Source organism: Parasteatoda tepidariorum, chromosome X1 (assembly GCF_043381705.1).
Source record: "Parasteatoda tepidariorum isolate YZ-2023 chromosome X1, CAS_Ptep_4.0, whole genome shotgun sequence".
Lineage (NCBI taxonomy): Eukaryota > Metazoa > Arthropoda > Arachnida > Araneae > Theridiidae > Parasteatoda > Parasteatoda tepidariorum.
This window is the reverse complement of record NC_092214.1, coordinates 32,639,662-32,654,941: the sequence shown is the minus strand read 5'-3', so window position 1 is coordinate 32,654,941 and position 15,280 is coordinate 32,639,662. Positions and strand designations below refer to the sequence as shown.

Here is a 15,280-nt window from a genome sequence, read left to right as displayed (position 1 = left end):
CATTTTGTATCAATAAAACAGATCAAGTGTTAGCAAGGTACATATTATCATTCAACTACTTCTGCAGAAAATATTTCATCTTGTGACAATACTATATACAATAACGGGAAAATAACATAATGTTGCTTCAGGTTTATTCGTATGTTACTGCTCTAGTCTATGAATTATCAAAATTTAACCCCAACCTGCTCCTTTTTCTTTTCCTCTAAGATGATAAAACAATATCTACATTTTTCATCCTCTCTCCCACTCATTGACTCCCTCCCCAACTGCGAAATGACTCTTGATTTGAATTTTCACTTTATAAAATAATTCAATTTATTGTCGATTTGTATTTTGATTTGAAGTTTTCAATGGGAAATATCAATCACACATAAAAAATCGTTAAGATTTGACTTTGGCTAAGAATTTTAAAATTTGGCTAACACTTTTGATATTTGGCAAATTTACTAGCTAAGAATTTTAAATCGGTAGCTCGGGTCATGGACAAAGATGCTGCAATAAGAAAAGAGTGGTTTAATCAATAAAGTAAGAGGAACCAGTTTGAACAAATTAATGAAAGAAAGGACAAACAAAACAGATGTGAGCAGATTGGGTAGGAACCTCAAGGTGCAAGATGTAGAAATTAAATTAGAACAGATTTCCAAACATTAGCAAAGAATAGGATAGTATAAAGATCATGAATTGAATTATTAGCATATTTTAAAAATATGGAATGATTCCCAGAAGTCACGGTCGGTAGATGAAGAGCAGTGTCTAAAAATTTTTGTTAAAGAAAATTCAAGCACGATAAAGTAAAAAAATTGTATACATTATAATATAAAATAAACCGGTTGGTAGTTCGTGAGAAGTATATAAAATTAATTTAAGAAGCTTATTGCGTAGTATGCTACAATATAAATATTTTATACTTTATAATTGCGTAAGTTTTCAATAAATAAAAAAAAATAATGAAAAATACCCTTTTGGTAAACGAGTTCTATATAAGTTAGTGTTGAGAATAACCTAAACATAGTTAAGGTTATGAATTGGAGAGGAGTGACCAAATGTAGAGTTGCCTGGCGAAAACTTCTGGTAAAGACCAGGGCCCACCTAGAGCTGTCGAGCCACTGAAGAAAGACCTTAGGGTAAAAACTTTCGAACATTCTCCGAAGTAAACAATATGAAGCTTTTATTTCTCAGATTAGGTTGAACGCTCTCTTCGCCTATGTCGATTGTTAAGAAAAAGCAAAAAAATATGTTGGGAAGAATTTTTAATTTTATTAACAGTTTTCACTTTATCTTTCAGTGGTTAGGCAGGCTAATAAGCTAATTAGTACTTAGAAATTAGCATATTGAAAGTGAACAACTTGAATCATGAATATTGCAATTTAATATGACTCCAAATGCGACTATTAAGTAAAAAAATATTCAAATTTTTTTGTAATGCTTATTATCATCCTATTACTTTTAAAAACTTAAATAGTGTCTTTCTTAAAAACTTGTAAAAAAAAACACATTTTTCTTTTAACTTAGTAACCCGATTAAGATGAAAAAAGCCGCAGTTATGAAAATTCTTTCTTAGTGTTAAAAGTTCCCGTCTGGAAATTATATAACCTAATCATTTTTTAAAATCTTATATTATGAGCTCAATGAAGAATGTAATGTCACTTAGAAAATAGAAGAAGTCTAAAATATAATGTTGTAGATTCAATATGCAATTGTTAGAACAAAAAATTCAAATACTTTCCTGCTAAAAACTAATTTATTAAAATGAAAACCTTTTATTAGCTAATAAGACAACACCATTGTTACAAACACCGCAGTAATGAAAATTCTTTCACAGTGTACAAACACTGGATACATTGAAATGACAACTATTACATAAGCAAATGGCATAACACATTGTTACAAACATTAAACAAGATATTTTTAAAAACATGATTTGGTTTGTAAAAGTGTAAAAGCTAAAAATGTGATTACTCAAATCTTCTTTCATCTTGGAGTAGATCCAAAGGCAGACACAAAAACGTTTGATACAGTAATAAGAAAAATACCGATGATTGTAAGGTTGTTGATAAGTTCTGCTTTTGATTGATGGCTTACTAAATTGATGTTATATCGAGTATTTAAAATCAAAAGAACACCAACAATCAGCTGAAAAATTAAATTTTTGTGATAAGTTTCAAACAGTATTAAATTTTAATTTCAACTTAATAACAGTTATTTTTTGTAACAGTTATTTTTGTAACAGTTATTTTGTAACAGTTATTTTTTATTATCAACATACTTTTTAATAACAGTTATTTTTTGCTGCTCTGGAAAAAAAGTATAGACCAAACTATCAGAGCATGGTAAATTTTACTCTGTTTCTGGCTCTAGGGAAACACTAGAAAGATTGGAAAATTTTAGCGAAATGCATTGGAAATGATTTTAATAAAATTGACAATAAAATGTGGTTTTATAATTTGTGATAAAAGTTGGTAAATGGCGTAAAATTCGGTAATTTTATCGTTATCATGATACTTGAGGGCATAGCATAAAAGCTATTTATTCGGTTCATCTACTTTTCATTATAAATAAGAAATAAAATTTTGAAAACCAGAATTTTCGGTAAACCGCGACCCTATGAAGGAAAAAATTACAAAATGAATGCTTTAAATACCGTATATTTTGGTTTTATTAACCAAAATTATTATTGTTATTATTTTGCCAGAAATGTCATTACTATACAGTAAGGTAATTTTACTAGAGATTTTTTTCTCTGCATGAGCTACAATAGACGTTACATTTTTGTTACTGTGCCAACAATATTAAACAGTACAGCGAAAACGGGATTATTAATTGCTATATTGCTTCTTTTTCGGAATTTATGATAACATTTTATATATATTCAAGTTTAAGCACCAATTCCACTTTATTCCAATTTTATTAATAAAATTATTTTAAGACCAGGAATTTATTTTCGGAAGACTCATCATTTCAGTATTTCTGTGAACAGATATTCGTTGAACCAATTGATGGACTAAAGTTGCGTAAAATGTCCTACAAAATACGTTTTCAAAAGGATTCAATTTGATTAATTTCCCGAAAATGTGAAGCATGGCGAAGAAGTAGTAGAAATTTAATGTACAAACGAAACTACATAAAAGTTTCTTAAAAAAAAAATCGGGGATAACTTTTTTTAAGAAAAGATAAATTATAGTTGTATTATGTTTAGCCATTATAATTATATTATGTTACCAATATGCTGCAATGATAAAGGTTACCCATAAGCCTTTATCACTGGTGAGATTTTTCTCACCACTCGAGGCGAAAATCGCTTCTAAGTGCTTATTACTCTAGACTTCTTGCATTTTCCTTTTTGCTTTAAGAACAAAGGAAAAAATCGGAAGGTTAAATAGAGGATTTCACAGTGAAACATCAAAAAGTATGGTGTAGTAAAAAAAAGCACAAAAGTGCTGCGACTAGAAACTCAATGTTTAATGGAATAAAGCAAAAAACGTTGCATATTACTCAGAAAATACAGGATGTTCTGTAATCTTTGTTCTCAATATATATATTTAGAAGCTTTGTAAAAACTAAAGTAAAATGTATGGGCGTTGATTTGCTGAAGTTAAAATTTCAAAGGAAAAAAAATATATAAATCTGTTGACTCACAGACGGGAAAGGCAAGATTAATGCTGTTTCATTGCTGGAAGAAATTTGGAGGTGTTTCTAGCAACCACCTTCTAATATATCTTTGTTTCCTTTGGCAAGCAAACAAATTTGGATGCTTTCAATATACATTCCTAGATAATATTTCGTTAGGTTGGGATAAAGTTCTTTCTTTTTTTCCCAAGCTTAAGTATTAATTTGAGCACCATAATGTGCATATATATGGCAGTATTTTCGACAAAGGTTCTAAAATTATATTTTAAGAGACGTGATTTTAAGGGAAGAGATTGAAATTAATTAAAACTTAAGCTCACTATTTCAATTATTGTAATGAAAAAAAAATTATATACGTTTTTATTTCATTCGACAAATTGTTTCAATTATTTTTAATTTAACCTTCGGAATATATATATAAGTGAAAAAAATATTCTGAATTTTTTTTTCCATTTAATTAATTCTTTGCGACTTAAACAATAAGCAAAATTTAGAATGGAACACCAGATTAACTTTTATAAACCTATAAAATTTTTATGAACTAAAATGCAATCAGTATGGTTTAAGCTAGGGATGGGCAAACTACGCCCCGCGGGCCAACTGTGGCCCGCCGGAAGATTTTATCCGGCCCACGGACCGAATTTTAACTTTTTACTTTCTCTATTTTTGTTCTACAAAACATAAATTAATTAAAATAGTTAGCATTAACAGCTTCAATTGATAAAACGTTGAAAGCAAAAGTTCCTTATAGAATAGCCGTAGATTAGCTCCAAATAGTATTTGTCTTTCTCGAGGAGCAGACATATGGAATCTAATATAGGTGAATTGTACTTCACATGAGGCTTACTACGCATTTTAAGTTCCAACGAGCGGATTTTTCCTCCGGCGTGAGTTCTAACATAATTTACTGCGTATGGCAGTGTTTCCCAAACTTACCTTTTTTGTGTACCCTTTCTAAATTTTTTTTAGCGCTGTGTACCACTAATTAAAAAATTAATGTATTTTTTACTATAGAAAAATTGCACAAAAGTTAAAAATCACAACTGGCTGTATGCACCACTAATTATTAACTGTTAACTCTGCAAAAAATAGCCAATAGAAAAGTACGTAATCGTAAATTTTCATGGCTAGCTTTGTTATNCATTGTAAATAATGGTGAAATTATTAAATGTATGAAATGGCTACTGCCTTTTTGAGTTATTTGTAAACATTTTTAATCCCAAAATGGCAACTAAAAAATGCAAAGTTGATGTAGAGTGCCATGCGTTCAATGGTGAATTGACTTTATTTTATTTCAGAAGTTAGAATTTTTATTTTAGAAGTTTTTACTCGGCCCACCAAACTTTTTTTTTCTAGATTTTTGGCCCACGACCAAAAATTTTTGCCCATCCCTGGTTTAAGCTAATCATGAGAATGCTAATTAATTAGTGCAGATGATATTTTAAGCAACGAAATCATACACAAAGACCTCTTTCTCTGAATTTTAGAAAGATACTTTTTTAAGATAGGATTTAAATTAGAGGCACTCAGTATATGGAGAGTAGCCGCAATCTGAAAAAATATGATTCTAATAGTTTTGTCAAGAAAGTGGACCCTAAATGTAAATTTTACTGTTCGGACCCTAAATGTAAATTTTACTGTAATTTTATTTCGTCATTTATCTGAAACTATTTGAAAGAGGAAAAAAAAGATTAACACATAATCATAAAACTTCTTCATTCAAAGATAAATTCCTGCAAAATATTTTTTAAAGAACAATAATAATTTTTTATTTCATAATTTCATAATGGTCGAAAATTCTTTGGATTGTAATGCATACATCTCATTTTAACAATGAAGTTTTAAATGACAAAATACAAAATTTTAACAGAATGATTTTAACGTTCAAAATTTCAGAATTTGATATTTTAAAATACATGTTTTAAAAAGAATTGGTAAAAATTTGTGTACCTTAAAATTTAAATTTTTTTCGATTATTTTTAAAATAAATTTCGAAAAAAGAAATGATTATAAGAATAATTTTTTGCATGAAATGAACCTTAAAATAGTTTTATAAGTGTGCGTAAAATTTTTTTAACTGCCCCAATAATTCCTGAGAAGCGCAGTTAGCAAAAAGTGAAATTAACATTACGGGAACCAAACGTCCGACTGCTCTCTTAACTAAACAGTTGTGGCCATATATTCTTGACTCCCGTAACTACCCTTCCCTAATATTTTGTGAGTCAAGAATCTACATGCATAAAAAAAGAACATTTGTGTATAAAAATATGTTTTTGTGACTGATTATGTAACTTAAGATATCATCTGTTCTATTTAATTAGCACGTGAATATCCAAGAAACTATTCAGGTATTCCTTTTCTTACTTTGCGCAATGTGTAATGGTTTAAATTTTGAAAAGGATGTACCCTAATGTATAGAGTGAGTTGAGTAAAAATATGCGAAAATTCACTGAATTCTGTTATTCAATACAGTTACAAATTTGAAGAGAAAGTAAAACAAATCTTAATTGAGATATGTACTGAGATGTCATCAAACGCTTTTAAGGGTGCTTCACAATAATGAACTGGAGGTTCGTGCACATTTGAAACGGCATTTTTATCTATCTAAATTTTCTTAATTTTATGTTAATTTTACTGTCCTTTATTAATATTTTATAAAAAATGCATTCAAACAGGCTCAGAAATAGCTATTTTACATAATTTAATTATCTGCTGGTGATTCACTCGTCATTAAATTATGATAAAAACGGTTATTTCTAGCATTGTTCTAATACAATTTTGATAGTAATTACCATTCAACGTCAAATTAAAATGTTAAGTGCAAGATACACATCAAATGTCTCATATGTTTTTACCAGTAGTGAAGAAGAGAAACTAACCTGTAAAGCTATAGAAACTCCAATACATATGACATTTACAAGGTAGAATCGACTGTCAGCTCCTTCCTTTAAAATGTATTTCAACTGTGAAGCATTTGCAGTGAGGAGGGCAATATCCATCATACCTTGAGCCACGCTTTTCTTCGTGGCATACAGATTGACATCGATACCTGGTTTGTAGGGTCGAGCACATCGAGGTTGCTCCTGAAATTATTGGATTAAGAGTCTAAAGTTAAACAATAATGAAAAAACAACCAAAAAGAAATAAACAATCAGCAATTTGAAAAGACGTAAATAAAAAAAGCCCATTAGAAGTAGAATACTGTTAAATGTCAACAATTAAATTTTTAACACTGTTAAATGTTAACAATTAAATTTTTAACAGTGTTTTACATTTTACATTTTTTTCCTCAAATAGAGCTGTTTTATACACAATCAGAAAAATTGATTCAATAGAAAAATTATTATCACCAATTATTTTATGCCTAATTTCGGAATAAAAAGAAAGACATCAAAATTATAGTAGGATGCTATGACAGAATTTTTGATATTCCGATTTTTAGAAATTTCATACGTATTTAGATGCAGATTTAAAGCCACCATTTGCATCTTTAATTATAATATGTATTTTACTGCAGACTTATAAAATCTTAAAACACGTGGTTCAAATTTGGGACTTATATATCGGTTAAAACGTGTTATTTAGCATATCCGTCGGTTAGGCTTGCAAAGTCTCACAATGAAACTCTTTTAGTTTTTCTATTTATCCCATAAAGAACACAAGGTCCAAATTTTAGCTTTATGGGACATGGGGGGAAACCATTTGTTACTACTAGGTTCCGAGATTCAATTTGTTTTTAAAACTTTGCACTTCGAGAATAAATGTATCTAATAGCGATATCAGTTAATGATTTTTATTATAAAAATTATTATAATTATTATTATTTTAATAATTCTAATTATTATCATTATTATTTTTATCAAGATAGTTTTGTTACGTCACAATGTAAGTAATTGCCATAAAAATGAGTGCTTAAAGCGTTTTTTCCTTAAAATTAATGTCTAGAAAATGTATATTCGTACATAATTGATGCTCTACAACTTTGCATTTTACTTTTTGTGAATAATTAGCACCATTTTTATGATAGAAACACCAACTCGCCAATTTTTCCCCAGGTGGCCGAGTAAGCTGTCTCATATTGTAATGCGTAACTCTTTTCTAATATCTAAATACCACTTTTATAACTATAGCGGTAGTCGTTCGACACTTTAAAGTATGGATGTAAGCCTCAGTGAACTTTGAATTGAAAATTTAAAATTCATATAAATGAGAAAGATAAAGAATATTTATTTCAAAACTTATTTGGAGGAAGAACTATGCCTTAGCAAACTTTGGAGCGTTTTCTAAAAACAACGTTTACCATACTCCCGTCGTAAACACACAGCATTCACTTAAAATTATTTAACAAAATTCCGTTGAAATTCGATATTTTTTTTCACTTAAAAAAAGTTACTGTCACCGTCACCAAAAAGTTACTGTTATAGTCACCGTCACCAACGGTGGCATAAAATTTTATCTCTCGCTTCTCACTCTCATTACGCTAAAACTATGAGATAAAAATATTATGAAATTTTACTCATTTTTAGGGAAATGTATTCTGATATAAAAATGTTATTGATGCGAACATTAATCTTTTTAATTATTTAATGTTGAAGTTTTTTTTTCAGTTCTTTCAATTAAGCTAAAACTACTAACCATACAATTATTATTTTCTTCATTTGCAGCCACAAACATTTATGTTTGAAAATGAGCAACACTACACTCTTTGATTAATTTTCTAATAAGCTTTACAGTAATCAAATCGTAACTTTGTGTATTTTTAGAAAATGTTTCAGTTGGCCGAATACATTTTTAGTTTCACAAGATTTCTTGTCTCAAGTAAGTATACTTAAAATGATGTAAAAATAATATGTAGGGACAAGTGACACAACATGGAGTACAATGCAAGCCACTCTTTAGATATTCAACTTCATAATTTTACTCGAAAATTAGTAATGAAACATAAAATAATAACAGCATAAGAGCAGCATGATAAATGCAAAAATGTGAATTCAGTTGCATAAACTGAATACAGCAACGTAAAAAGCCATAAGCAGTTAAGAGGCGTTTAAAAATTCCCCTAGTTCCCCTTTTTAATGTTCTGTTGTTTTTAAAAAATATTAGGTTTGGAAAGATATGCTAAAAATTTAATAAAACAGTAAAATAGGGAGGATAAATTTAACAGCATAAATTTAAAATAATGACAGCAGTAGAGTAGCATGATAAATGCAAAAATGTACATTCAGATGCATAAACTGAATACAGCAACATAAAAAGTCATAAGCAGTTAAGAGGCTTTTAAAAATTCCTCTAATTCCCCTTTTTAATGTTCTGTTGTTTTTAAAAAATATTAGGTTTGGAAAGATATGTTAAAAACTTAATAAAACAGTAAAATAGGTAAGATAAATTTTTTATTCCTTACTGTGAACAATGGTATCGATATCTAATTAGTGACACAAAAAAAATGATAACTCTTTTAATTTTTACAGAAGGAAAATTCCCACATTTTCGAAAGTCATATTTGCTGACCTTAAAAGCACACAACTCAGTTAAAAAAAATCATGGATTTCTAATAATTTTGATTAAAATAGCTCTTTTTGCTTACACTTACTTCAATTTTCAGTAACTTTCATTAGTTTAAAAAATTTTTTTAAATTAAAACTGCCTGATACGGATGTAACACAGCATGTTACATTACAAGATAATGAAAATTGGAATAAGTGTAAATGACACCAATAATTATTTTATTAAAAGTTATTAGGACTGCATGATTTAAAGCCAAAAATTGTGGAATAACCCATAAAATGTCTATAATAACTTATATGAATATCTCGTAGTAGTATGTTTTCCTAGAAACTAATTCCTAAAAACTTCACTCCTTTACTCATATTAATTTCTGAAATTAACTTATTTAAAAGGCTGAAAAAAAGCATACCCTTTCTTAATTGGCTTGTAACTGCAATTATAATTAAAAATAAATGCAATATTAATTATTAACATTTTGATATGTTCCTGATAATAAAGAAATGATAATAAATATTTTCTTCATTTATTTAGTTTGTATATAGAATAAACAATAACAATAATTCGTTATTACAGATCACATCCACAACATTTTTATCATTCACTAGGAGATTATTATTTTTTCATTATTATTATTATTACTATTATTATTATTATTATTGAAATTAGGTTATTCTGTTTCGATACAAACAGATTCTGGTTATTGTAAGGGACCTAAGCAACGGGCTCTGTATCTAGAAGACCCTACTTTATGCTTAAGAATGTAAGGCAAATGGCAAATTAATTATAAGATCGATATTCGTTTAATTTGAAAGCTTTAACGTACAATTTATAAAAACTATGAAAATATGTAGACAAATTAAATACTGTCCCAAAAAGTTTTCGGAGTACAAACATAAAGTTTTAAGCAAAGACGGCACAAATTTTATGCTGCTGTCCCAAGCTCAAATTTTTCGTACAGTCAGGCCTTGAATGCAAAATATCAATCTAAATTTTGAGAGTTTCACCCTGAAAATTGCACAGAAAATGTTTTAAAAAACATACCATTGAATCCTGATCCTTATTGGCAACAGGAATTTTCAAACCTCTGAAGGTTTTTTTCAGGTTAAATTTCTTCATAGTAAACAAAGGATGTGTCTAAATTCCCTAAGTGTTAGCTGTTAACATTCTTTTAAGATCTTTCCTGTTTGTACGAATTATAAACTGAAAGTATCACTTAATTACCTTTTCACTGCATAATAGCTCGTAATATGCTGTTCTTTCCCTTATCTTAAGAGTTTTAAATCTTGAAGTTAATCGTTGGAATGTTTGAGGTAATTACAATTGAATCAAGGTCAGCGATCATGGACAAACATTCAACATATAAAATGAAACAATGAAGTAAATGTCAGTTCTCGCATGCTTTTCCTTACAAGAAGTGATAGTATTTTGTATATTAAAGACTTCCTGATGTACTGTCCATTCAGGATAATTCAGAAGACAATTTCGAAATGAATTTGACTTATTTCTTTAGTTGACTGTTTTTTTCTCAAGCAATTAAGTTATGTTTGACAACAATGTCGACACGTGGCTCAAAAAAAAAGAAGGGTTATTAGGTTGGTGCGTAGGAAACATTGATTTTTAAGTGAATATATAAAACTGCATATCTCTTGTCAAAAGCTGTTTATTTCGTCAAAATAGGCTCTAATTGCTTCAATGCACTTTCCCCAACAAGATTTTAATGCATAGATGCCTGTCTTAAAGAAATTTTGACCTTTATATAATAATATAAAAAGTTCAATGCAGTAACAAGGAAAGTTCAAATTCACAAATCATGGGTGGCACGTGAATGGAATTTACATAGCCCCTCTTACACTGTTTACCACACAGCGAAGGTTTATTTTATATTTTCTGTTTGGTTCTTACACTAACAATTAAAGCAGCTATATTGTCCACAGTCAAAAATACATTGAAATGAAAGAAAAAAATGGATTTACATTGTTCTTGCACAGGATTCCTCGCAAACAAAAAACTTTTAATTAGCGCAATTGGTAACGGATATATAATCAAAAACTTCAAACACTTTGTTCGAAGTTCAAACATTCTAAGCTGAAGCATTTTTAACACGTTCTTATTCACGTTATAATTTTATTTGTTAAAGAATATTTCACAAAAAATAAATGAAACTGTATTAACGTTCGTCATGGGTGGCAAATGAAGTATTATACTTAATATTTTGCAGCTCCAAAAATTTTATTTTGTTTATATATAGAGAAGATTAAACTTAATTCGAAACGTCGTACCACCAACGAAATATTCCTCAACTCTAATGTATTATGCAGGTAAACAAAAATATAACCTTTTCGGCAAATAAGTACTCAACTAAATAATAGAAAACAACACGAAATTATTAAAATCTTTATAAGCTTATACCAATACAGTTTTTTTATGAAGAATAACCTGGGTCAGAACTGAGGGGGGAAAAAGTATAGTCAAAACTACCAGAATATGGTAAAGTTTACCGTTTTCTGGATCTTTGGGAGCACCAAAAAGCTCGGTAATTCTTACCCAAGCGCTTTAGTAAGGATTTTGGAAAAATTAACAATAGTAGATGGTTTCATAATACATGATAAAATTTGGTAAATGTGGTAAAATGATGTAACTTTATCATGAAACGTTAAAGCGTGGCATAAAACCATTTATTTGGTTAAAATAACTTTTCAGTCTTGTATTTTGTTACTTAATGTTTGGTAATAAGAAATATAATTTTTTAAACCAAAATTTCCGGTAAATCGTTACCATATAAACGAAAAAATTAACAAATAAATGGTTTAAAATAAAGTATATTTTGGTTTTATTAACCAGAATTATGATGATTTTTTTTACCGGAAATGTCATTACCATACAGTATAGTAATTTTATCAGAATTTTTATGAAACTAATCCTATAAATTTCATTTAAAAAATCCCTTTAAAATTTATTTAAAAAAAATTAAGGAGTGGAAATAGGGAACCTGGTCTTCCCTGGCTTTACGATTATTGACAATTGCCACTGCTTTGACGAAGTAGTTCATCTCTCCCCATTTCCTTGAAATCACTGTATTTTTTTTTTTTTTTGCTTAAGAAAATGATTACAAATTCATGAATAAAGCTAATATATTAATTTTAGCTATTTTTAAAATTCACATTTGCAATATTATATAAAGCTAAATATTTATTTTCTGAATTATTAACTTGAACAGAGAAAGATAATGCTGGTTGTAGAATTTTTGCCAATCATATATATGTTTGCTCATTCAACTAAATTATCCATAATAAACGTNCAAAAACTGAGGAAAGTCATTATAGAAAATAACAAATGTCTTAGAATATCTCGCAAAAAGAAATGATCCAATATTAGTTAGAGCTAGTAAGGCCGAACGCTCCGTTCTTGAAGTAAAAATGCGAGCTTTGCGCCAAAGTGACGTCACTAGAGTGACGTCGGAGGATCGGCGCGGCGAGAGATACTTCAAAGGAGTGAACCAGCCCTTCTATTCTCTTTAGCCCTGTTACCATAGAGTATAGTAATTTTATCAGAATTTTTATGAAACTAATCCTATAAATTTCATTTCAAAAATCCCTTTAAAATTTATTTAAAAAAAATTAAGGAGTGGAAATAGGGAACCTGGTCTTCCCTGGCTTTATGATTATTGACAATTGCCACTGTTTTGACGAAGTTGTTCATCTGTCCCCATCTCCTTGAAGTCACTGTTTTTTTTTTGTTTAAAAAAATGATTACAAATTCACGAATAAAGCTAATATATTAATTTTAGTTATTTTTAAAATTCACATTTGCAATATTATATAAAGCTAAATATTTACTTTTTGAATTATTAACTTGAACGGAGAAAGATAATGCTAGTTGTAGAATTTTTGCCAATCATATATATGTTTCTTCATTCAACTAAATTATCCATAATAAACGTTCGAATTTTTATCTAAATTCTTTTTTTTAATTTATTTATTTATTATTATTTTTTTTTATCTTTTCCGTAAATGTTAATTTTTGAAATGAGTTAGGGAAAACTGCATTCTTAATAATATGAAAGTTCCAACAATTCAGTTGACAAAATTTTTCAAGTTCAATTTTAACTTCAAATCCTTCAGTTTTTTTAAAGCCTCTACAAGACACAACACGTTTCATTTATATTTTAAAAACTTTATGAAAACGTTTTTAAATCCTTTTTCAAAAAACTTTTTTAAATAAATCCCTAAGTTATATTTTTATATAACTTAGGCAGGCCTTAAAAAATATTTATGTATTTTAATCTTGGAATCCATTTATTTTGATAGTAATTGAAAGTTTTTTATGATATTTCAGAAATAGAGAGCACGATTTTGGAAAACTTTTTCTTATAAGTTTTTTTAAAGCCTCTACAAGACGCAACACGTTTCATATATACTTTAAAAACTTTTTTAAAACTTTTTTAAATCCCTTTTAAAAAAACTTTTTTAAATCCTTTTTAAAAAACTTTTTTAAATCCCTAAGTTATATTTTTATATAACTTAGGCAGGCCTTAAAAAATATTTATATATTTTAATCTTGGAATCCATTTATTTTGATAGTAATTGAAAATTTTTCATGATATTTCCGAAATAGAGAGCACGATTTTGGAAATTTTTTTTAATCTATGTTAGTACTATTAATTTTCATGTAAATAAAGATATTTAGAAGTTTAACTAGAAGGAATTAAAAATAAAGCTATCCAAAACAACGCAACATTAATCGAAAGTTCACATACTTTAATGTAATATACATTAAAAAAATCAAAATTCCGACGAATAAATCCTCAACCAAATATTTAAAAACAACATACCATTATTGAAATGCTTATCCCACGATCAAAAAGAAAAGTCTAATGCTTCACACTTAAAGTACTTTTATCCTTTTCAACATGTGATTAATACATCAAATCGAATTGATTAAAAAGATTTCATTGTATTGCTGACATTTTCTAATCAAGCATTCTGGCTAGAAATGAAAACATTATAAATGCAACCTCTTCATTTTCTCGTTGTCAGGATACATTTATAGATAGGTAATTTGTTTCCAATTATAAGGTCATTGAAAAAGCGTGGTCAGGTGAAACGTTTAAGGAAATAAATATATTTTTGTGACAGGTCAAACAAGCATATCATAATCGATTAGCAAAATCAAAACCGATGCTAATTTAAAACTTCAAGGTGATGTTTGTAAGTTTTTAATCATAACAAAAAATAACAACAAAAATAAGATACTAAAAATTTTAAATAATCCTGACTATCATATGGATCAAAATCTTCTAGCTAGTTCACTGAAATACAAAGCACAGAAAGTTTTTTCATAAATTTGTAGTCTATTATGATAGAAAGTAGCCTATGATTTTTTTCTTCTTAATTTTGAATTTTAATTAAAAAGAATAGCAGTCGTTAAATATTTTTGCAGAATTTTTTTTCAAGTATTCATAACTCTGTTTTAAAAACTCGTAATTAATTGAATTTTTTACAAATTAAAGTTCAATTCATAAACTGCAACAGGAAAAAAAATTAGTGTATTAGAAAAAAATATTTTTAGCGCAAAATTAATAAGTTTTAATAAACATTTTTAATATTCACTATCATTGTTGTATAATTATTACACTTATCAATTTAGTTGATTTTTAATTCTAAGAAATCATTCAAATTTTAAAAAACCATCAAATAATGAATACATACGACATAAGCTAGCATAAAGTAATGCATTTTTGTTAAAATTGTTTCAAATGAAGATTTTTTATTCTATAGATATTAACTTACAAAATAAATTTGTTATATAAATTAAACGAATTAAAAATTATTCAAAGAAATTCTTTTCACAACGTAGAAATTTATAGAGTTAACTTTGAAAAATCATCCCGTTTATCAAAAAGGTAATCCTCATTTGATTGCTCAATAATTGCAGTTTACATTTCTATATCAATATATTGAATTTAAGATTAAAAAGTGTTACACCCATACTATAAAAGTGACGATTATAATGGATTTACACAAAATAATTGCCAAAAATTAAAATATGGATTAAAAAAATAGCACAATGAGCACACATTGAATTAATTTTTAAAATTAATAACTAAGAGCATTACAACAATTTTTAATTCGAAGAAAAAATAAGA

General features: G+C 27.9%; 1 protein-coding gene across 2 annotated transcripts in view; it reads right to left on the bottom strand.

Moving 5' to 3' along the window:
* Positions 1-1,725: 1,725 nt before the first annotated feature.
* Positions 1,726-15,280, bottom strand: part of LOC107445943 (ninjurin-2) — a 29,621-nt gene continuing 16,066 nt past the window's right edge. Inside the window, exons 1-3 of one of the 2 annotated variants that reach the window (XM_016060459.3) lie at positions 10,177-10,382; positions 6,510-6,713; positions 1,726-2,136 (exon numbers count right to left, since the gene is read on the bottom strand). In XM_016060459.3, the coding sequence (XP_015915945.1) occupies positions 1,975-2,136; positions 6,510-6,713; positions 10,177-10,251 (441 nt within the window). In that variant the 5' untranslated portion in view covers positions 10,252-10,382 and the 3' untranslated portion in view covers positions 1,726-1,974. Of the gene's footprint in view, positions 2,137-6,509; positions 6,714-10,176; positions 10,383-15,280 lie in introns of those variants that run through there. The other variant, XM_016060458.3, reaches the window with a different exon arrangement.